Source organism: Eucalyptus grandis, chromosome 6 (genome assembly GCF_016545825.1).
Source record: "Eucalyptus grandis isolate ANBG69807.140 chromosome 6, ASM1654582v1, whole genome shotgun sequence".
Lineage (NCBI taxonomy): Eukaryota > Viridiplantae > Streptophyta > Magnoliopsida > Myrtales > Myrtaceae > Eucalyptus > Eucalyptus grandis.
The window spans coordinates 38,296,589-38,320,458 of NC_052617.1; the positions used below are offsets into that span (position 1 = coordinate 38,296,589).

The following is a 23,870-nucleotide window of genomic DNA, read 5'->3' on the forward strand; positions in this document are numbered from 1 at the left end:
TCAGATTGGACCAAACCAATTTAGTTGCACACTATGCGATATCTTAGTTCGGCCTTCTTTGAACAGCTTGTTGACGACATCATAATTCCGCTCGCCGGGGGTGGGGGGGGGGGGGTGGGGGTGTGGGGGGTGTGGGTAGAGGTGGTGCAGAATCTTTACTTGGTAATGCTCTCTCCTTCGTTCAAGTAAGACCGGTACTTGTCTCCCCGGGAAACCGAAGACGCCATTCGTGTTTATAGGAAACACAGGTATCTGATGACAGATGTCACACCAGTGCAGTCACACAGGAAAAACGAAAAACACAAGCGAGAATGCCAATGAAATTCGGCCTGCTGATCATAGCGTTTGATTATTGTTGACTTGACATGAAGTCAGCTGTCCTTTTAAACCAAGTTGGATGAAAGTTGGAGAGCTTCTTCATCTGTTTGAAGAAAATCCAATCTGTAACTAAAGTCAGAAGTCTTATGAAAATCATCTGCAGAAGCATTGGCACGGCTTAAGCAGTCGCCTGTCAATGGACACCCAGATTTCTGTCATCAAAGGTTTCACATGCAAATGCTTGAGAAGAATCTCTTAGATTATTGTGTGTACCCATCGGCGAGTCTCCACTTGAATAATATCATCTCGTTTGACAGTTAATATATGAATCAGAAGCATATATCTAGGCAAGACTGATTCGGGTGTACCTAAAGAAAGCAGCGAACTGATCAGCAATCAGTTTTACCTGCCGATCTTCGGATGGTCTAAACATACATCATTGCTTGTCACAATCGAAAACCTCTTTCAGAACTAGTGGGGATTAGGTTAATGCATTGACCTGGCAATGTTACATGTGCGGGGAGCTTGAATTTGTATAATCCATACTGAGACTTTTCCAGGAAAAATGTGATCCTTGAACTGAGATTGGCCATTCCGAATTCTTGCCTGAACAATACCTAGTTGGACATGTCATAATCACCAAGCGCAACAATAGGGAAGAAGTCTCTCTCTCTCTCTCTCTCTCTGTCCATTCCTAGAAATATCTGATCTTATATTAGTCGTCTACCAGTCTCCTCGAAACAAATTTCAAGTTACCTTTGTTTCGTAAAAAATAAACGATTTGGAGAATATTTTCCTAAAAAATAATTGTTGGAAATAATTAGTTAATATTATTTGCTATTGATTACAATTTATATTTAAGTATTTTCGTGGACAATGAGGATTTTATTCTCCTATTTATTTCTGTAAGTGATATAAGCAGTTATTTTTAGAAAAATATTTTCTTAATCATTATTTTCTCAATTTGTTATTCGGTTTACCGAGCCAAGTAGTGGGGGTCATCTTTGGACTCGATTGCATGTCTTCTTCTTCACTAGCAATAGCGTCTGTCGTCTGGATCAATCACACGATCATCTTTTCCAAAGCCAATTGCACTTTGTTTTTCACACGGCTTGACTTATATGAAAAAGGAGAGAGAAAGTCGGTTTGGCTATGACCCTCTTTGGACATTAGCAAGTCCCTCCGTTCAAGTCGGAATCATGGAAATCATAGTCAGTGCTTTTGTTATTTGATTTATGTGGGCCTTACATAGGATTCAGATTACCAACTATCGAAAGTGACCCAATTCTATGTAAATCGCGAATTTCTTGCGATTCTCAGCCAGTTTTCGATGGGAGAATGGCTCCTTCTCTTAATTTTGTAGCACTTATAGAGATAGCCAAATGCAAATCGAGCGTGCAGCCAAGTGACCCAGAAGTCGCTCACGGGCAGCGATTTTTTTCTCATAATATGGATTTTCTTTAGCGTTTGAACCCAAAAAAAAAAAAAAAAAAAAAAAAAAAATTCTTTAGCGTAATTCCAAGAAATTCTTCCATTTTTTCCTAACTCCCATGCAAAATGTTGTAGTACACTAATGGATTTAAACTCGTTCTTCAAAAAACACAAACAATATTACACCTCAAATCCTATATGGATGAGGGAGTAACACGGCCATCATTTCTCCAAAGAACACAGTCTTAAAGTATACCAAAAATATCTAGCCCTTAATAGTTCTCATGATAATCCTCTTGCTCTATGGGTCACTAACTAAAGCACCTGAAAAATATAATAAGAAAAAAGAAATGAGTTATCACGGCCTAAGCGGATTGAGCAATTACTATGTACAAGTAAAACACAAACATAACTCACTTTCACCAAATTTAGAAATTTAACAAACTTTCAAGGCCAAAGTGCAATATTTCTTACTTTACCATTATATGTTCCAAGCAAAAATGTTTAAGAAAATAATAAGCAAACACAATGGTCCAACCTATCAGTCAATCTCATAAAAATACATGTCAATGGTCCATTCCATTAACTAATCTCATATGAAATCACAAGTTGATGATCCATCTATCAACTAATCTTTTGCTCAATATCAAAACATAGTCACGACACAATGTCCGGTGACAAGGCGATCAAGATTCTCACTTAGTTAGGTTTCCACCTATTATTTGCTAGTAGATTGACTTACAATGATATCCTAGATTAATATACCCATACCCATGAGCCTCCCATTGGGCTCATAGCAATATTGAGCACCCAACCTCATCCACCAATGCCATAAATCAAATCCATAAATAATCTCACATTTCAAAATACATTTCACAAATCAATTCATTCGCCATAAATACTTTTCATAAAGCATTCTTAAATCATGATTTAAGACTCGTCTCATAAACAAATTTTATGAACCAAATCAAATCAAATGCACGTCATAAAACATTTCATAAATTGATATATATTTATTTATATGTATATATGTGTGTGTATAATTTTCTCAACTTTGTTCATCAAACAGAATATATATTTTCACTAAACAATTCTCACACCACTAACAAATACCAAAACATAATAAATGCCCGATCGAAATTTTATACAACACATGCTTATTCATATCTTATTAAATATCAAATCTTTGATATGAGTTTACAATTCTTAGAAGATATAGTGTTACTCACTTGAAAAAAAGCCAAAAACCAATAGTTACTTGAGCTCACAAACTCTAATTCCTAACAAATAACCAAAAAATGATATCAAAAGATCGAGTGAAACGATATTCTTATTAATGACTTAACCACACTATGCCTATTCATCGATAAAATGACACCCACATGCCAACAAAAAGCTCCACCATGGCGGAAACGTAATGTTGTTCATTATACGTAGCTCGTATGTTGAACTTCTTCGCGCCATAACTTCATTCACATAAGTCCATTTCAAGCAAGCATATAGTCCATAGAAGCCATTTCTATATACTACAACAACCCTAACTCAGTTGCCCTAAAATCTCACCAAAAAAGGCTGAAATTCAGTCCCAAAAACTACTGTTTAGAACCAACCAGCATGTGCAATAAATTTCAAAACTTTGTTTCAGGTAAACTATAAGCTTAAATTGAAATCCATAAAATTCTACAGCTCCATAACATCCTAAACTATCATTTGTATATATCTTTGCCACCCAAAAACTCCCTAATCAATCACAAGAAGTCAGAATCTACCTAAAACCAAATTTCCAACCCCAGTTTCAACAATTTCTTTGAACAGATGATTAGGGACTTCAATCACTTACTAACGCTGCAAAACAGAGTTGAGTTAGCTTGGTGAGTCATGTGGATTGTGAGTGCACTAAAACTTTCCCATTTCCTCCCTTTTTTTCTCCTTTCTTTTCTTTCTCATTGAACCTCTTGCTTTCCCCATTTCTCCCGTGTTCTTCAGGGGTGAACACGATTCTTGAGTAGAACTATGAATCAAAAAACCAGACCAATGGGAACTGGTCGATTCTAGGGTCTAAAGAAAGAGGTTCTAATTCTCAATTCCAGTTTTCTAGGAACCGTTGGCTCTCGATTCAGTTTCCGGTTCCTATGGGAGCCGAACTGAAACTGGGAAGGAACCTAAAAAGTAAAAATCCGTACTTTTTCTCAGACCTATGAGTTCGCAGCTGTCCTTCTCTATCTCGTTGAGTTCTCGGTTGGTTACCACTTTTCTTCTCCGAGCTCCAGCTCCATCTTTAAAGTGACGTTACTCTCTTGCATCTCCAAGCTTCAACGTCTCTCTCTCGCTAGTCAATGCACCTTTGACAGTGAAACGAGGGAGAAAGGTCAGCTTCTCTCTCTCTGATTGTACGTATGGATTGTTTCTTGTCTGCGAATACGAACAAATTTTGATTTTCTTTTCATCTTCCGATGTTTAGCGTTCTAGTAGAAGGGTCCTTGTTTTTCTTTTGTTTGTCTTCTGATGTCATTGACTTAGAAGACAAGTTGGGTTCTACCTTTGCATTCGGGTTTTTTTTTTTTTTGTCGCTTTTCTTTTGTTCTCGTTCTCATCGTTCGCCATATGCAAATTGTCTTTTTTTCTTGAGTCATTGTCGTCCTGCTTCCTTTCTTTTTCTTCAAATTTAACTGTCCATGTTGGGAAATGTTGCACGCTAGAGGAAAAATTAATGTGAATCGCAAAAAAATCCAATGGGAATTTGATCGAGTACATGGGCTATTGCTATTTGTGCTCTCATCAGTTAAAACATTTTGTAATTCAAGCCACCATTTTGAATTGATCTTCATGTTCAACGAATCAGCTGCTCTTTACATGTTCAAAGGCATTTTAAGGTTTAGGGAAATCTTAGACTTTGTTGTGCCGCTGTAGTGCCAATTGGCTATTTTAAAAGCATATAATTGGCGAGTTGTATTTTATTACACTTGGAATTTGGTCAAGTTGATCGAATTTCCTCATATTTGTTCGATACAAATTTGATTGTGCTGTTTTTACTTTGGGATAAAATATGTTGAGTGTCTATTAGTGATTGAATATCAGCTATGAAGCTTTACTCCTCTTGAGTAGTGGACTGAAGCTGTAGGTTTTTACCGAAGTAGCTTTATGGAAAAGTAAAGACCTTATATTATTTGCTTATTCCCCTTTCATTGTATTGCAATGTGTATATTGTTCTTTAAGTTTGCGAAGAAGGAAGAAAAAAAATATGCTAAAATATTGTTTTATTTGATATCTCCTCAAGGTGTTCCCTTCACTTGATTTGTGGGAAATAGCCTGCAAGAGACATAAGAAACTTGCTTTATTGCTGTATGGGATTTTACAGTTTGACCCATATTTCAATGCTTAGTAAGAATGGCTTTTGCTGTTCTCTTTCCAGCCACTTTATAGGAAATGATAACATATTTATAATTGGTCATGATGTGTTGTCTGGATGTTACAAATCTGGTTTTGTAGAACAACTTTATATTGTTCTATTTTATTTTATATGTTCATATGTTGTTATTGATAAATGATAAGTTTTCATTTTCGTCGTTACATAGACTTTCGTTTTGCTTAATTAAAAGTGGGGAAAAAAAGAAAAAACCTATTAAACCTTGGAACCAACTCTAAAACCTGTGACAGAGTAGATTTCGAGTTCTAAGTTCTGATAAGTAGATTTTAGGTTCCAAAAAATAAAAAAACTTTATTGATGGATAGATTTCAAATTCTAAGTGAAACCTATGAAAATCTGAAATCACTCACTTCTAGTGCTCTCTCTCTAATAAAGCTAGAGTCCCTCTTTTTCCTCTTTATTTTGATTGTTCAACTCTTATTTTATTTTCCTTTCCTTTTCTTCTCTTTTTCTTCTTCCTACCTCGGACTTTTCAACCCATATTTTACAAACAATCTTGCATCGACTTCGGCGTGCAGATACGTTCAAAAAATTTTAATACTTTTACTTACTTTATTCTTCTAAAAAATTTTAAGCATTTTAGATTAAATTAGAAATCAAGTGTAGATGCCTCGGAATTCATTATTGGCAAAAAGTCAAACTACCAAAAAAAAAAAAAAAAAAAGGGAAGAAGAAGATTTAACTTATCCTCAAACCACGTATATTTTGAGAGGAACCTAACTCTGACATCATCTTTAATAATATGGTAAATCCATGTGATAGGTACCTTCGAAAGAAGTACTCAAATAATCACATCTTTCGTGTATATTCTATAGTTACCGCTGAAGTGTTATCTGATGCGCCGAATGTGGACCGAAACTCAGACATTGTGCTCTGGTGGAATTATTCATTGCAAAAGAGACATGATATGATCACAAAAGAAGCAACAGAAGGGACTACACACGACATCTTCCCCTGCTTTTATTCCTTTTTATCTTTCTGTTTGAGTCAACCGGTGTTGCTCATGAAAGGGCAGCCTGTGGCTGAAGATTCTTCACCAGAACTCTGCAAGGTTGCTCCTCTCATCAGACCTCCGAGAAGCTCGCCGCGGTCGCAAAAGAACTCCACCTTCACAATTTTCTCATTCTCATCGAGCTGCGTTTAGAACAACAGGTGACATAATCAGTCTCTGCTGGAGCAGATCACGCTCGAAAAAAATAAAGTCACGAAAAGTTTTATAGCCCCGAAACGAGGTTTATTGTATGTAAAATCACTCTGATCTTCATGCTGCATACAATACGGATGCTGCACTTGTATTAGTATTCTCAGAGCTCGTGGATCTGCATCGGTAACAGAGAATTCTTGCATGTGAAAATGAAAATTCACCTCGAATATCCCGATCCCAAAAAATTGGACCTTTTCGCCTGTCGGGGCATGGCCCTTGAAGGGGCCTTCCATGTAACCCCAGTGCCTGAACTTGTAAGCAATCACGGGTGGTCCTGTATAAACCTGAATAATTTCCACTGCAAAACCGCGCGGGAATGTCGTTGTGAAGGCCACAAGGGCTGAGTTGAAGTTCTCGCCCTCCGGATTGTAGAACCGCAGGTTGTCCGGCAGAGCGGTCTGCAGGAAGAAGTTGTAGCCCCCTCCAATCTTGCCCACATCTGCCAAGCTCTGGGCTTTCCTCCCTGAAAGGCGACTAATTGTAAATCCTCAACTGAAGCTGTGAATATCTACGCTCGAATGCGTAAGAATTCGGTGGACTTTGATGATTCCATGGAACTAGAATTTGAATGTTTTGGGTACCATTTAGGCTCAAAGTGAGCTTTTTGGGGTCAGCTGTTTTGAAGTCCTCTGGGTCCGCCTTGTGGAACATCTCCATTTCCCAAGACTTCACGAGGTTCTGCACTTTTTCCTCTAGGGAACCGGGTGGCCATATCTTCAAGCAGAACCGAAACAAAAGAATTACAAAGCTTTCAAATTGAGCCGAATCCAATTTAGTTGCACATCATATCATATTGGTTCTTATGCTAATGAGCTGTATATATAGGATCGAGCACCGCGGCACGCGCATGCAAGTGCGAGTGCAAACCTGAGTTCGGCCTTCCTCAAACAGCTTGTTGACGACGTCGTAGTTCGGGGGGCCGCCAAATCTCCACTTGGTGTTCTTCTCTCCATCACCGCTCATGAAAGACCGGTACTTGTCTTCCCCGGAGCCCGAAGATGCCATCGTATTCAGCTTCACAATGAGATTGCCAGTAAATGGGCCTCCTTATATATAGGAAACGCGAGTACCCGACGGCTGACGACGACCGGGTGCAGTCACGCAGGAAAAAGGAAGAAAACAAACGAGAGCAACAATCAAATTCGACCTGCCCAACAGAGCGGATAACTATTGTCCACTTGAGATGAAGTCAACTTTTTTTTCTTTTAACCAAGTTGAATGAATAAGAACTCGTTCATCTCTTTGAATAGATCCAGTCTTATATCTAAAGTAATAAGTTTTGCGGGAACCATCAGTGGCATCACATGGATGCCAGGTTCCGTTAATTAAGGTTTTCATAAGCAAATGCTTGAGAGTAATCTCTCTTAGTTTACTGTTTGTAGCCATCGGAGAGTTCCCACTTGGATAATATTCATTTCCTTTAATTGTTGATATATGAATGAGAAGCATATATTAAGGCAAGACAGTCAGCAAATCACATTCACCAACCAACGTTCGACTGATCTAAACATGCATCGTTGCTTGTCAAATTAGAAAGCCTCTTTCAATACTAATGAGGATTAAGGTTTGATGTGTTGACACGGCAATGTAAAAAAATCATGTGCGTGGAGCTTGAGTTTGGATATCCGTGCTATGATTCTCCCAGGAAAATGTCATCCTTAAACTGAGATGGAACATTTCGACTCCTTGCCTGATCGATAAATAGTTGGACGGATCATAATGACCAAGTCCATCTCTCTCTCTCTCCCTTCCTCCTGCTCTTGGATATGTCCGATACTACTATTCTACTAGCCGCCCTAAAGATGTTCGATGCCAACTTCGATTTGTCTTCCAGCTATTATGGATTAATCGTGCCAAGTAGTCTAGGCTCATGTCTGGACCCATTTGCATAGAGGCGACGTGCCCTGTCTTCTTCTTCGATAGCACTAAGGTCTGCATCAATCGCACAAATATCTTCTTAAAGCCAATCGCACTTTGTCTTATCTTATGGTTCAGTTTATATCAAAAGGACAAAGCGAGGTTGTCTGGCTATTATCCTCTTCGACTGTTCGTGGGGTCTCAAGTAGAATTCACAAGATAAACAATGAAAAGTTTTCATGTAGACCACAAGTTCTCGCAATTCTCACCCTCTCCTCGATTAGAAAAATGGCTCAATCTCTTGGTGCGGCTTCCAAAGATAGCCAGTGCAGATCGCTTGTGCAGCAAGTTACCTAGGAGCCGCCTGCGGGCACCAACACCTCTCGCTCTCGATGCAAATCGCTTGTACAGCAAGTGAAATCGGAGTCGTGCTCACAGGCAAAAACACTTCTAGGTAGGATAGGCTATCCACCCAATGGATCCCTATTGAGTTTGAATTGTCAGAGATAGCTACTTGGACTTAAAGCTAAAATTAGGATGGATTAAAGGTGATTAGTGTGCCTCATGAAATTTATCCACCATTGGCAGAAACGAGAATGAGGCACAATTATTATATATATATCCCGGAGTCTCTTGACATTAGTTCTCCAATTTGGTCTCTAGTAACTTAATACTTCCCGATCGATTTCATCCACCAGCATTTTATTTCGATTTCATCCACCAGTATTTTATTTGTGCAATTGAGATTCTACAAATCTCGTCCTATCTCATCGTTTGGTAATAATGTTGTAAATGGACTACTTTCCTGAAGAGGAAAAACTTCATTATCAGACTAGGACCAAAACTGTGCAGACCCAGCTGCATAATTTCGATTCTACTACCGTCTTGCCTTTTCGACCAGGCCACTTCTCAGGCCCAAAATCATGAGCCCAATACCTTCAGACCAAGCCTAATTTCTTGGCGAGCTTCCGAGTAGGAGTGGCGAGTGGGCCAGCACGGCCCGGGCATGGCTGGCCTAGCAAAAATAGCATGCCGCGCAAGGCCAGGCTGGTTTACCAAGAAAGCCATGCTTGGGCACGGCCCGCGTGACCTGCTACAATGCCAGGCTCCTCCATGCCTGGCCCAGGCCCACGAGCTTTTTTTTCTTTACAAAACGGCAACTCTCCGGTAGCTACTTTTTGTGTTGTGGCCCTTCGTGCCCCCAGATTAAACGCTAAAAGAGGCCCAAAAGAACTGGGAAAGGACAGTGGCCCATGGGCTGATCCATCAAGCCCAAGAACCTGACTCGGCATCACATGGGACGGGCCGCTAGCCAGCATGTTCTCAAGGATAAATGGGTCGCCTTGCCCGGCCCATTAGCCACCCCCACTTTAGCCCATGATGAACATCACCACACACCCGAGTCAGCGATTCAGTGACTTTTTCGTAATTACTGAATAAAATGTTGTCATACACCAAAATTTACAACATTGCAATTCAAAAAAAAAAAAAAATTTGCGAACAGTAAGATAGAATTTACTCCCTTCCTTTTTCTTTTTAAACCGGGATTGAGTTCAATTTGAAAATCTTTTCCAGGCTCATTACAACTTAATTCCTGCCCTTTTTGGGGGCAATTTCCTTCTAGTTACCTCTTCCTTTCATTTATCATTATTATTATTATTATTATTCTTTCTCGGACATTTTAAGCACTTGCATTTACAAAAAAAAAAAAAAGCCAAAAGCCCAACCGGAAAAATTGAAAGAGAGGAAAAAAATAAGGCACAGGAATGGGGGGAAAGAGGAAACCATCAGCAACCAAATTGTATCCCCAGCAACAGCAATAGTTGTACGGTCCGCATCATGGTTCGGCCTTTCCAGAGGAAAAGACCGCATCATTTGGTTCCTCCTTCCTCCATCGAAAATCTCAAAATCCAACCCCGAACAATCTGTGTTTTTCTTACTTTTAAAGTTCTAAATCGAACGCCAAATCGTAAAGGGTAAATAAGGAAGAGCAAAATAGATGGTTTTCTCTTGGGGGGCGTCTTGGAGGATTCGGAGGGAAGGGGAGAGAGGCTCAGATAGAAAAATGGGTGTTGAGAAATTTATCAGCACGGATTGAAATCAGAGTGGTGCATGACTTTCTCAAGTTGATCATCACTGCCTCTCCCCGTTTCACCACCTTAATCCCCCCAAACCAAAGAAAAAAAACATGAGACCAGAAGGAAGAACATAAACCCTAGGTCGCCAAAGCAATGCTCGATCTATCAAAGGAAAGAGAGAGTGCGGTGCTCCGTTGAAGAGAAGAGAGGAAGAGATGGGTTGGAGAGAATGCTTTGAGCCTTTATATAAAGGTATGAAAGGACCTCCAGAAACCCTAGCAAGAACCCGTCCAGATTACAAATATACCCCGCTCTCCTCCCGAGTCTTGACTAATGGACCGGGCCCACGGAAACGGCCCAATTCAAACCGGACGAGCGCTCGCCTGAACCGGACTAGAAATAGACCGCATCCATCTTTCTCCAAACAGGGCATAATGGAAGAAGATGTGAATCATTGGTGGCTCGAGTTAGTTTAATGGGGACTGGGGGACTCTCGTTTGATTTGGAGCCTCTTTCTTATTCACAATAGAGGTTCGGCTTGTACCAAGTTAGGAATAACTCCAATTTCTCTCCAACTCGCAATCACCGCTTCGTCAGTCATGCTTGAGTTATGGTCCGATCAGAATATTTTAACCGCAAAGATGAAGCTGGTAAAGTAATGTGCTGTGAATCTTCCCCTGCCTTTTAATTCACCATAGGACGAAAGATGTAAATAGCAGCGGTAACGAAATTGGACTGCATGAACTCGGGACTGTCCTTCCACATTACATGGTGAGAGGACGACAGACAGCTCTCATGCTCTGTTTGGTTTTGCAAACAGAAAAGTTTTCCCTCTGTTTGATTTCATACTGAGTTTAACCAAACAATACGGATTCCCCCACGATCTAATGTTTTCTCTCGCCAACCTCCCGCCGTCAGACTCGCCGCACTGGGTGGTCTGCCGGTGGGGATGGGGGTGGCTTTTGGTCGGTCAGCGGCAGCACACTTGACAATAGAAAAGAGAGAGGAGTGTGAAAACTGATATTTCAAGGCTAGACCGGGCTTTCACAGCCTGGGGCTATTTTCAACAGCCCCGACATTAGGAACCAGCAATCCGCTCTCCGGACTGAATCACTGTTGGTAGTCGGTGCACTTTAATATAGTCGTCTCAGCAATGCAAGCCGAACACTCCCTTCTGCATTAAGCACAAAACGAACGGGCCTGTTTCATCATCATAACAAAAAATGAGGCATCTATTTAATTATGTACATAGTCTTTACAATGATCTCACTTCCTTCAGTCAACTTCATTAATCAACGTTCAAAATCAGCGCTTGGTGAAAGGGGAATCCTGCGAGAGAACTCCAGCGATGGGATGCAATTTGTTTCCCTGAGATTTTGCACCGCAACGGCAGTGTCTTCCGGTCTCCTATATACAGTTTTCCACCGTCGAAGGAACAGGCGAACATCTGGTTTCATGACTTTGCAAACAAGAAAGTCACGCATTAACCCTAGAGTTACCCAGTCACTTCAGCAGTTTAAATCGTGTGAATATGCACACCGCCTCTTATGCTCGAGTGCAACTGCATGTGTTATCTGCCTCTACTCTGAGATAATACGGGTTTGGACTGGCCATGCTGTTTCTTGCCCTTGGATAATCCACTATCACTAGTGCTCCCTTCATTGAGATTCTCATGGACTTCAGAGAACTCTCCAGACCAGGAATTGAGGGGGATCAGATAACTATCATCCTTAGAGTTAGAGCTCTTCCTCAGCTCTTCGAAACGTTTCACATTTTCTGATATTTGATGCAAGGTTTTATTTATCCTTGCAAAACCCCTTTCAACTGGTTCTACCACATGAGAAACCGTGTACTTCATGTCATCAACAATCTGAAAGCACAAAAAGAGAGTCACCACCAGTTTCGTTGGACAAATAAAAGAAAGTTAACTCGTAATATGGAAAATGGGTCTCTCTTACTATTTCACCGCTTCCAACAACCACGTCACGAACACTCTGGGGAAAATTCATGCGTTTTTCTCTCTCATCATGCCGTGCAATGCGTATTTTAGTTGTCCTTTCACAGTCTTGAACCTCCTCAGGATCAGGAGGTGATCCAAGAGATGCATAGTCGGTCATCACGGCCACATTACGGACACACCTCTCTCCACGCTTGTATGGGACAGCTGGGAAGACATAGAGATGCACTACAGCAGCGATGCCCATCTGCTCAGTAGTTTTGAATTGAAGGTTAACAAATAACTATAAAAGCCAATATGTCGTAACCCATTTACTTGAGGTTGGATTGAGGGTTAATAGCAAAAAGAAGAAGCCCAGCTATGCATGATTTTCTTATCATACCCACCTCTATGCAGATGATGTAGTCTTGTATGCGTGTCTTCAGCTCCTGAGCCAAAGACCCTCTCAAGACTCCAATTGAGAAAAGAAATGCAACGGCGATGCCTTGCCACCACGTCAGGAAAACAATTGACTTGAAAACCAGGAACTTTGCCAATGGTTTGATTGGCGCAAGTTTGTCTTTAATTACAGTATAAAACTGTACCAAGCAATACAGGGCCCATGTCTGACTAAAATTTAGAACCACTGCCAAGTAAGGATAGCTGGAAGAAAGAGAAATCCAGTCAATGCACTACAACTCATCAGGAAAAATATCAAGGATAATCACTTAAATGTCATGCAATAATGGCGCAATGTACCTAAAAAACATAGTAGTCACCCATGCTAGAGGAAAAAATTTTCCAGTTAAATTGCATTTATTCAAGGATATGTAAGATCAAAGCAGATTTGAATGTAAATAAACATGTACTTACCCATAATTCCATTCAAACTTCCCTTCTCCATATACCCCACAAGCCTCAAGAAGCATGGCTAGCAAAGCACAGATCAACTTTACAATCATCTGCAGAGTGCAAAGTTTCTCCATATTAAAAAATCCATTACAAGTAAACAGCCCAAGTTATTTGCAATACAAACATGAATACGAACATATTGCACAATGCCAATTTTCACAGCATGGTAGAAGTCAGGACCAAGATACCACTCCCTCATAAAGCAATTAAGTGGGAAAGGATGCTCTACAACTCCATATGAATAAGCTTCTTCCAGAAGAGGTGTGCCAGCATTAATCACACTCCGACTTTCCATATATTTGACAGTACTTTCTTCACCACCTAATTAGAAAAACATAACTAGTCAAACTACAAAACAAAAAAAAATGGATACTAAATTGCTGACCCCACATTAATGAACAGCAGAACACACTAGGAGGAGGACAACCCCAGGGAATACAAGGAGTGACTTGTGCTTGTATGGATAAAGTGCTTCTTAACAGAGCTAACAAATTAGCATTGTTACCGACATTGGGAAAGAAAATATATCAAAGTTCTATATTCTCACCTAAGCAAGCAATAAGATATCTCTCAAAGCAATATAGGGCAAATGCTTCATAACAGTCCCGAATCACTTCGCAGTTGAACGCAGCATTTGAATCCACCAGTGATAAAAACTACACAAGAAGCAGCATGAAGCTCAAGCTAATACCACAGCCAAAGGTAGAAACACAATTCGACAAGTAGCCTCAGATGGTTATCCCAAGAGAAATCAATTAACATGAGTAAGCAAGATGTAGGAAAGATTACATCGTGTTACAACCCCAAAAGAACAAGAAACAACAATATTGCAACAAATGCGAGAAAAAAAGGTAAGTAATTTAGTGATACCGATTCCACTGCATAGACAGGAACCATCAGAATGAGTCCGATAAGGAATTTCTGCTCCTGAGATGAAACAACAGAGTCACTGCTTCAACATCCAAAGAACAACCAAAACAATAGACTATCACCCTAAACAAACTGGAAGAGCAAAAAAGGGGGGAAAAAGGGAAGGGTCGCGGGAGGTCTGCATTTTGTGCATCATATATGAAAGAGAACACTATTAAAGAACACTGTACTGAGAAAAAAGCATGATAAATAAATCCAGAATCCAAAGTGAAAAGATGGTAGGATGTACCTCTGGCTGGTTATAAGCAGCAAGGTGCTCGAAGATGAGATATGTGGACAGCACGAGAGCCACGAGAACAAATATACTCGCGCTGAAGGATGTCCAGCTAAGTTCAAAGGACGTTTCAACTCCAAGATTCGATAACCATCCACTACCCAAACGGCTTGAGGATTCGGCTAAAGGGAGGAGAAGCACTAAGCAATAGAAAAGCTCCCTCCGCCCCATTGAGCCGCGACAGACGAAACACAATGCACCACCAGATTGGTAAAATCAAACTTTATAGCTCTACACCATGAGAGCAACAAAACTAAGAAACCCCTAAATTGCTTCTTAGCGAAGCGATTCCTCCGATAGCTTGGCTCTCATTCGTGCATTGAGGAATCACTCGCTCTTTGATACTCGACTTGCAAAACCAATTCCTACACTTTTCCACCAGCGGAAACACGAACTGAGGAATCAAAGCTTCCCAACGAGAAAAGAGAATCGAACACCACAAATCCCCTGCAAGAGAAAGAAAGAAAAAAAAGAAAAACGTCTCAAGTCACGACCAAGCGTCGCCGGAACTGCACGGCCGCGTCCGGCGAGACCGCGAACCGCGATCGGAACGCAAGAAGATCGCGCTAAACTAATAACGTAACAAAAGAAACAAAAGAAACCGAAGCGGAAATCGAAACCCTAGGAGTCGCGAATCAAACGCCCGATCACATTCGAAGCATCGGAAAACCTCCGATCGATCGAGGAACTCCGAAACTCTTCCTACGCGATTCGACGGAGGACGGGGAAGGCGGAGATTCGGATTCGAGATCGGAACCTGATTTTTGCAGTGGCGAGAGAATCGATCGGAAGCTCCAATTCCCAGTGGAAGATCACGCAAGGAAGACAGCATATGAAAAAATAAAAATAAAAAGTAAAAGTATTAGAGGGGAGGAAAATATTAAAAAAAGGGGGTGGAATGGAAAGTAAACTGGTTTTGCTTCGGCGGATGGGAAAGGAAACGCAGCCGTGGGGGAGTCTTTTGTTTTTATTTCCCTAATATTAATCGTATTCGCAGTACGCAATATAAAATAAGACAAAATTAAGATCGCAGGAATTGAAAGATGCGTTAGCTTGTGTACAGTGACAGCGCCACGTAAGAGATTGGAACCACAGGCGGGCGATCGCCGTCCATTTTACGGAAACCAATGAGAAATCACATGGACGGTTGATGACGACCTCCCGTGCGGAATATATCCTTTTGGCCGTAATAATAATAATAAATATCGTTATTTGACCGACTCTTCAGGAAATAAAAAACACAGACACATATATATATATATAACTTTTGAGACACGAAAGCATGTTTGATGATAAAGTGGACTCCACATCGGATGTGTTGGATCACGTCAGCCCTAGCCTGGCAGAAGCTGGGTCGGAATTGACGTGTTAGGTATACATAGCTTGTATTCGCAACATTTCTTTCAAAATCATCGTGGATAAGTTTGGGGGCGGGACCGTCCCTCCATCCATTGGATCAAACTCAATTTTGATGGGTCTCTAAAAGGAATTTGGGTTCAGATTCGGTAGGTGGACTACTCCGCAGTAAGTTAGATAATTGACTTATTAGATTTGTATAAATCGCAAGAGTGTACTCTTAGCTCATTTGAGATATATATATAATTTTTCTTTCTTTCTTTCTTTCTTTTTTTTTTTTTTTTTTTTTGGGTCTCAAAATGGTATATGCTTTTAGGGGAAGGAAATTCCCATGATTGGTTAGTAAATTGGCATCCTCCCATCTTTGTGATGTAAATGATGTTAACTTCATATAGATCAATCAAGAAATTCACTTGCTTTGTTAATAGAAGTCGAACTAAATTAAGTTTTATTAGTAAACTAATAATGTGATGCTCATGTTTCACCCTTTTTTCTTATAAAAAAATTACCAACAAGTTATCTTTTTTTTTTTTTATACACTTGAAAGTATTCTTAACCTAAATTGTTTGAAAGGTTTTCGCAAACTTCTCATTAACGGAAATCTTATCATATGAGACATTAATAAATATGAAAAAAAAGATTACAGCATTAAAATTAAAAGTTACGGAGCTAAACTAAAATAAAAAATCATTATAATCAAACTGTACACTTTTCGTAATTGATCAAAACTGATATCCTATTAAATGGATAAAAATTTTGATGCGGGTTGACTACAAATATTAATCGAAATAAGCACTTGTTTTCTTGGTCCATCGAAACAATTAAAATTCAATAGACGATGTGATGTCTAAGCCTGAAAAAAGGATTAACGTTCGAACTTCCAAAGCGACAAAAAATTCAACGCCTGACATCACGAGCCGCATCGGTCAACCTTAGCTTCTACTGAAAAGATTCAAGCGGCGAGAAGCTTCCCTTTTGCGCTGCCCGTTCCCACCAACTTATTGGCCTCCCGAAAAACTTCAGCCCGGCTTGTTCCGACGCTTCCTCTCCGGCTTCCGCCGGAGGACACAACGTGCCCCTGCCGGCGTCCGCCGTAGCCTCGACGGGGATGGCGTTGGTGTCTTCACGGCCCAACGAAGGGCGGCGGTGCTCCGCGAAGGCCTTCTTCCAGACCTTGCGAGCATCCGTCCGGTAGGCCACCCACTCGTCGTGCTTCTGCTGCAAACGGCTCAGCACGAGCGGCAGCGTCCGCGCCGGGTCCTTGCCCACGATCTCCACCACGTCGGCCCCTCGGTCGCCGTACATCTTCCTGATGCACCTCAGCTCTCCGGGCGTAAGGCTACAGCCCTCGATGCGCCGGGCCGCCATATGGCTCCCGATGCGGGACATCGCCGACCGAGCGAGGCCGATCATCGCGTCTACGTTGCACATGTCGTCCTCGCAGTCGAACAGCACGAGCTCGTGCGCGTTCTTGATCCGCACTGTGAAGGTCCCCGTCGGCTTTGCTCCTTTTATTTCAGGCTTCTCGCCGGTGTTCAGCACTGCGAGTTCGTTCCCCAACTCGCCAAACGCCTCGTGACCGGCGGATCCGCCGACGCCGTCGTTCGAAGCGCAACCTGCCGACTGAAGTTCCACGAATTCCGCAATCAAGTCTTGATGGTCTGCAAAGAGATCCCGCAGCTTCCCGAAAACCCACTCCTCGCCCTTCTCCTCGCACAGTCTGCAGGTTTCGCAGAACTCCGCAAACACGTCTTGGCGGCGCGGGAATCGGATCTTCACGTTGTTGCTGAAATTCACGAGCCGAAGGAGTCGACGCTGCCTCGCCATGAGGGCGGCGCGCTTGGTCCAAGGAATCTGCACAGGACTTCTCATTTCATTGCTTCTCAAGGGTTTCTCAGAAGGTGAACGTAATGATCGAAATTTAAGGAACGGTGAAGCCAGGCAAGATAGGGCAGGCGTATAGATGTAATGAACTGAGGAGGAAACCGAGTTCTAGTAAAACCCCGATTCAGACCTGGTTTTGTGTTTAATTTAACTGCTAAGACTTTCCTATAATAACTCCCTGTCCAGCTTGGAAGATAGAAATCTACTTCAAATCTCCGCTTATGGACTTTCCTCCAAAAGTCAAATAAAAAAGAAGATTCTTTCTTTATTTCAAGAATTTGGTTAAAATAATCTATAGCTTTGCGTGCTGTTCTCTGCGTATTATTAGAGGTTTCGCTTATTGAATTAGGTAAAAGTTAAAATGCGAAATGCGTAAGAATAATGCAACTTGTTATCTCAAAATTCTCAACAAAAAAACAAAAGAATTATAAAGCCGACTACGCGATTTTCATATGCTTCTTAAGAGACTTACCAATTTTTAGTTACTAGCGATCCTTTACTATGTGATCTCTAATTAGAGATAGTTTTATTTTGACAGCTAGTGAAATAGATAACAAGTTCCATTATTCTTATGCATTCCGCATTTTAACTTTTATCTAATTTTTCAATAAGCAAAACCTTTAAATTATGCAGGCGTAGAGATGTAAAACCTAGTTCTAGTAAAACTCCGAGTAGGAAACCTAGTTCTAGTAAACCTAGTTCTAGTAAAACTCCGATTCAGAGACCTGGTTTTGTGTTTAATTTATCTGCTAACCTCCCGGTCCAGCTTGGAAGGGAGAAAAATCTACTTCAAATCTCCGCTAAAGAAATTTCCTCCAAAATTGAAATAAAAGAAAACATTTTTTATATTTATTTCAATAATTAGGTTTAAATAATTTATAGATTTCTGTATAATTTAAAAGGTTTTGCTCATTCAAAAAAATTAAACAAAAGTTAATATGTGAAATGAGTAATAATAATCTTAGTAAGGAGCTTGTTATCTCAAAATTCTCAACAACAAAAAAAAAAGAATTGTAAAAATTGTCTATGCTATTTGGTATACCTCCTAAGAGACTTACCAAGGTGTAATTGTTAGCAGTCTCTCGTTACATGGTCTCTGATTGTAGGCTAGGTGAGAGGACAGGAGCAATTATAGTGTGCATCTCCAAAGTTTGCCGTCCTCTGTTGGATTTGTACTATATAAAAATCATAGGCGGGTTTGGTTGTGAAACAAACAAGACCAACAATTGCAAATCTAGGTTCATCAAAGACGGGATAATTACCAAAATAATTTTTTCCATCAAGAATTGATATCAAAGGAGCAAGCTTTCCTCTGATGGCTGCTCCATATAGATAGCGGATGAGAATCGATCATAAAACAGCAGAATCGGTAATTGTCAAGAGGAGGATCTGATCTTCGCACCATGGTGGCACTGGAACGAGCAATTCTCTGAGCTTCTTCCGGGTCTTTCGAAAAACCTACATTTTGGAGCAAATTCTCATAAGAAAGGATGGCCATATTGTAGCATGGCTGAATAAGATGATACAAGATAACAATTTGTCAACTTCCACACAAGCTCTTCCTGACCATAAAATCCCCACTCAAGCTGCCAACGGCCGCAAGAAAGGTGTAGCCAAGTGCTTAGACCTAACTGCTAAGCTGCTTTAAGCTCATGGACAGTTGACGTACTACTGCATATTGACCTATGTACATCAATGACCTCCTCCCTCAATATCTCCTACCATATGACAATCGGGAGTTGCACAATTTGCCTTCTAGATTTGAGTGCTACAGAAACATCAAGGACGAAACGAACTCCCGCATTGTTAGCATTTTGGAGCCGCAACAGACCATAATTCCTCGTAAGTTGTCCTGCCGACGATGGACATGACAACCTCTCGTGGTCAGCAAGCGAAAATCAGGAGTAAAAAAATGCTGCACGTCACGTCGTGTAGGTCCTCAAAGTCGCACACAACCTTCTAGATAAGTTTATCTTACGCAAGTGGGATGAATTCTAAGAAGTGATCAAAGAGAATAAGGACCAGCAAATGTCCACAGCAATCCAAGCAGAGGCCTTCGCTCCGAGCACACATGAAGTCAATTATTTCAAGGAACGACAGAAACACTCAGATCAAACAAATGGATAATCTGCATCTCTCAGTCGGCCCTTTGTGATGCTCTCCATGGTTTGGAACAAAAGAGGCTGGTGCTGCAACAGGAAGTCGCTCTCAGTTTCGACGGCATATCTATCTCACGAGAATTCCACTTTACTTAACAGACCTTCAATCCATGTGACGTGTTGTGAGCAATATATAGAAAATCTCGATTCCCATACAGCACTAAACATCCACATCCCAATAGGTGCCCATTAAAAGAGCATCATGGGGAAGAGAAAATAAAGAAAAATATTACAATTATTCTTTCAAAGGAGGCGGATCATACTATCAGCATCAGTTGCCCTTTTTAGGTCTAAGTATTGTCTGGAGTGTGCTACCAAGAGTAGTCTCTCCCTTACTCTGGGCTTGTGCTTGGTCGATCGAGCAGCTAGCTCGTTGAAAAGTTGCATCAGCTGAACAGGACTCTTCTTTTCACAGGGCAGTGGATACAACATCACCAAGTGCAGACGGGCTATATCAGACACATCTTTCATTGTTCAGAAGATTTATTACTGCCTAAATGAAACATTTACATGTGTTATTAGAACCAAATCCCAACGTTCTAAATTGAGTCAGCAGAAACAAATATTGCGCTTCACTAGTCAGAGAATAACAAACACATATTAGTGGTATTATGAAGTACTAGAAGAAAGTGACGTTTCGCACATCCATACAAGGAATATTAACGTAAAAGCAGAAGCTCATAGAGGTCAAAACCAGGAGAATTCCAACCTCATCAACACGTGAATGAGTTGAGCTTTCTGAACCAGCAGGTATTTAAGTAAAGCTGTTTTCTAAAAGCATGTTAAGATGCTACAGCACCCATTTAACAGGTAGGCATGACCCGAGGCATTGCCTATCAAGCCATGTTCATTGCCAACATTCAAATTCATGCCAGCAGAACTGACAGCCTCTGAAACAAACGCAACTCTTGTCCATGAAAAATTCCAATCGTCTTAACCTCTATGACAAAGGTCCAGACATGCAGCTAAGCTAATTTCCCTCATTTGTAGGTGTTAGTAAACGAGCATCTGTCATTTATACCAAATTTAAAGAGTCGTGTAGCGACATATATTTAGAACTTTCTTTCCAAGCGACCAAACACACGGAGTGACACACATCAAGCTCATTACGCATGGCAGATGGAACGGCCAAGTCGTATAGATTAAATGCTGACAGGACCTCAAAATTGGACGACTTGTAAAGAAAGCGACAGCGTGACGTTAGAGACTGGGTTCACAAGCAGGGCGATCACCGTTGATTTTACAGAAAACAATTTAAATCAGCCATGTCTATGCCTAAAAGGTGACAAAATTTCAGCGGACAACAACGTCATTATTAGAATATACAAATATTAAATCACGCCTCGGTCTAAAGATTTAAGTTTTTGGAGACGTGGTCTCATAAAAACTCTCAATCATGAGTCCTGTCAGCCTACATTGGCTTGTACTAAAAAGATTCAAGCAGACATTCGCGCCGATATTTTCTGGCGCTTCCACTTTGGCTTCCGCTGGAGGACACGACGCGCTGCTAGTGCCAGCGTCCCCGGGCGCCTCAATGTTGACGGTGCTGGTGTCTCTACGGCCCAACGAAGGCTGGTGGTGCTCTGCAAAGGCCTTCTTCCAGATCTCACGATAATCCGATCGGCAGGCCATCCACTCGTCGTGCTTCTGCTGCAGCCGGCTCAATACAAGTGGCAGCGTGCGCGCTGGGTCCTCCCTCAAGAGCTCCACCATCTCGGCCCCTTGTTTGCCATACATCGTCTTGATGCACCTCACCTCTCCAGGCATCAAGCGACAGCCGTCGCGGCGCCCGGCCGCCAGATGTCTCCCGATGTGGGATATCGCCGATCGAGCGAGCTCGATCGTCACGTCCAGGTTGCACATGTCGTCCTCGCATTTAAACAGGACGCGCTGGTGAGCGTTCTTGACTGGCTCTCGGAAGGAACCCTTCGGCTTTTCAGGTTTCTCGCCAGTGTTCAGAACCGCGAGTTCGTTCCCCAAGCCGCTAAATGCCTCGTGACCGGCGGAGCCACGGGCACCGCCAAGAGGAGTGGAACCTTCCGACTGAAGTTCCACGAATGCCGCGATCAAATCTTGATGATCCACAAAGAGATCTCGCAGCTTCCCGAAAACCCACTCCTCGCCCTTCTCCTCGCACAGACTGCAGGTTTCACAGAACGCTGCGAACACATCTTGGCGGTGCGGGAACCGGAGCTTCACTTTGTTGCCGAAATCCACGAGCCGACGGAGCCGACGCTCTCTGGCCATGGCCGGCGCCTTGAGGGCAGTGCGCTTTCTTCGAGGGATCTGCACGGGACTGCTCATTCTTTTTTGCTTCTCAGGGGTTTCTCAGAAGGGAACGGGATGATGGATGATATCAGGCAAGTCAGGGCCAGCATATATGCAATGAACTGAGGAGAAACCTTGGTTCTTGTGGTCTTCTGGCGGGAGCTGGAACTGGAACTGGAACTGGAACTGGAACTGGAAGAGGGTATGTTATATGGGGCAGCTCCCGAGTTCGACTCGGCTTTCCTCTTCAATCTTAACTGCTAAGACTTTCCTATAACTTTTCCTATAACGACTCTCTGTCCAGCTTGGAAGTGAGAGAAAAATCTACTTCACATCTCCTCCGCTTAGGAGTTTTCCTCCGAAGTCCGAATAAAAGAAGATTGTTTTTTATTTTATTTCAAGAATTAGGTTAAAATAATCTATAGCTTTGCATGTTGTTCTCTGCGTATTATTAAAGGTTTGGCTTATTGAAAAATTAGATAAAAGTTCAAATGCCAAATCCGTAAGAATAATGAAACTTATTATCTCAAAATTCTCAACAAAAAAACAAAATAATTATAAAGCTGACTGTGCTATTTTCGTATGCCTCTTAAGAGACTTATCAACATTTAGCCGGTGTATGTGGGATTAAGCAAATAAGGTTTGACTAAGAAAAGCATTATTCCTCAAGGCTTTCCTCCCTATCCCAAAAGAATAATAGGAACCTGGACAGTTAAAAAAAAAAAAATTCTCTTAGAGATACTTTCACACAACTGATATTAAACTAAAAAGGAAAAGACAAAAGAAGTCTCCGAGTAGAAAACGAACTCCATGCGTTAATAAAATGTTGGTTGCTCCCAAAACAATCACGTCAACAATTTCCAACAAAAATTAATGAGTGGATTTAATTGGCAAAATGCAAAAAATATTTAATGTTAAATTGACATAGTTCTTGTATTTTATTTTATTTTGGCGTGAAGAGGTTATATTATATAGGGTAATTCTCCAGTTCAAAAACCCAGTTGATACTTTCCTGTTACAACTCTGTCCACAGCTTGGAATGAAGAAAAATCTACTTCAGATCTCCGCTTAAGAACCTTCCTCCAAAATTCAAATAAATGAAGATTTTTATTTATTTATTTAAAAAAATCGGTTAAAATAATTTATAAATATCTACATAACTTAAAAGTTTTCATTTATTGACAAATTAAAGAAAAATTAAAACGTGAAACACATAAGAATAAACTTCATCGGGAGCTTGTTATCGCAAAATTCTCAATAAAACAAAAGGAACTTAATATTTTATAAGTCCTAAAACTTGTCACGAAATTGTAATTGAATATTGAAATTTATATAAAACTTATTAAGTTGATTCAATAAAGTCCTTCAATCGATCAACAAAAAAATTCCTATTGATTGTACATTTTAAAAGTTCTAGGATTTGATTACACTTTCATAGTAAATTTTAAAACTTGATTATCTTTTTTTTCAAAATTTTAAAATTTAATTACACTTTTTCAAAATTTTAAAATTTAATTACACTTTCGTAATAAGGTTAATACTTCCACTATAGTAATCACGAAATAATCTCTGCTATTTTCGTGTGGCTCTCAAGAGACTTACCAACATTTACCTTCAGCGAAATTTCTCATTACATGGTTTCTGAGAGTGACTTTTGTTTTAACTACTGACAAAATAGATTCGGTTTCGACAGCAATCCAAGTAGCCCCAGTGAGCGGGCGCAAGCAATTATTGCGTGCATAAGCAATTATTGCGTGCATGGCGAAATTGGTGTGCAACGCCAGAGTCCGCCATCCTCCGTCGAAATTTGCAGCATAAGAAAACTGAAGCAGCATA

General features: G+C 40.9%; 2 protein-coding genes and 1 non-coding gene across 4 annotated transcripts; all 3 read right to left on the bottom strand.

Annotated features, from left to right (window-relative positions):
- Positions 1–6,024: 6,024 nt before the first annotated feature.
- Positions 6,025–7,469, bottom strand: LOC104449621 (pathogen-related protein). Its single transcript, XM_010063845.3, has 4 exons — positions 7,248–7,469; positions 6,962–7,094; positions 6,542–6,843; positions 6,025–6,310 (listed from the first exon to the last, which is right to left on the bottom strand). Exons 1-4 carry the CDS (start codon positions 7,383–7,385, stop codon positions 6,164–6,166), a joined length of 720 nt encoding a protein of 239 aa, XP_010062147.1. The 5' UTR covers positions 7,386–7,469; the 3' UTR covers positions 6,025–6,163.
- Positions 7,470–10,286: 2,817 nt separating this feature from the next.
- LOC120295204 lies at positions 10,287–10,379 on the bottom strand. Its single transcript, XR_005552562.1, has one exon. It is a non-coding gene; the product is annotated as a small nucleolar RNA Z221/R21b (small nucleolar RNA).
- A 1,090-nt stretch (positions 10,380–11,469) lies between these two features.
- Positions 11,470–15,311, bottom strand: LOC104449623 (protein LAZ1 homolog 1). Of its 2 annotated transcripts, none has more exons than XM_010063847.3 (9): positions 15,125–15,311; positions 14,323–14,814; positions 14,034–14,090; positions 13,711–13,819; positions 13,300–13,484; positions 13,125–13,213; positions 12,659–12,914; positions 12,274–12,519; positions 11,470–12,185 (listed from the first exon to the last, which is right to left on the bottom strand). In XM_010063847.3, the coding sequence occupies exons 2-9, from the start codon at positions 14,536–14,538 to the stop codon at positions 11,886–11,888; spliced, it is 1,458 nt and encodes a 485-aa protein (XP_010062149.2). In that variant the 5' UTR covers positions 14,539–14,814; positions 15,125–15,311; the 3' UTR covers positions 11,470–11,885. The 2 variants fall into 2 exon arrangements, with proteins under 2 accessions (XP_010062149.2, XP_039171595.1); XM_039315661.1 differs by lacking the exon at positions 15,125–15,311 and adding an exon at positions 14,988–15,118.
- Between the last annotated feature and the right edge of the window lie 8,559 nt (positions 15,312–23,870).

Excerpts from the sequence above, each read along its gene's own strand:
- LOC104449623 (XM_010063847.3), bottom strand. The coding sequence starts at position 14,538 with ATGGGGCGGAGGGAGCTTTTCTATTGCTTAGTGCTTCTCCTCCCTTTA. Across the intron at positions 14,091-14,322 it reads CTGCTTATAACCAGCCAGAG|GAGCAGAAATTCCTTATCGG; the intron begins GTACATCCTACC and ends GTTTCATCTCAG. Across the intron at positions 12,186-12,273 it reads TTGTTGGAAGCGGTGAAATA|ATTGTTGATGACATGAAGTA; the intron begins GTAAGAGAGACC and ends TTGTGCTTTCAG.
- LOC104449621 (XM_010063845.3), bottom strand. The coding sequence starts at position 7,385 with ATGGCATCTTCGGGCTCCGGGGAAGACAAGTACCGGTCTTTCATGAGC. Across the intron at positions 6,844-6,961 it reads GCTCACTTTGAGCCTAAATG|GGAGGAAAGCCCAGAGCTTG; the intron begins GTACCCAAAACA and ends GTCGCCTTTCAG. Across the intron at positions 6,311-6,541 it reads TTGGGATCGGGATATTCGAG|CTCGATGAGAATGAGAAAAT; the intron begins GTGAATTTTCAT and ends TTCTAAACGCAG.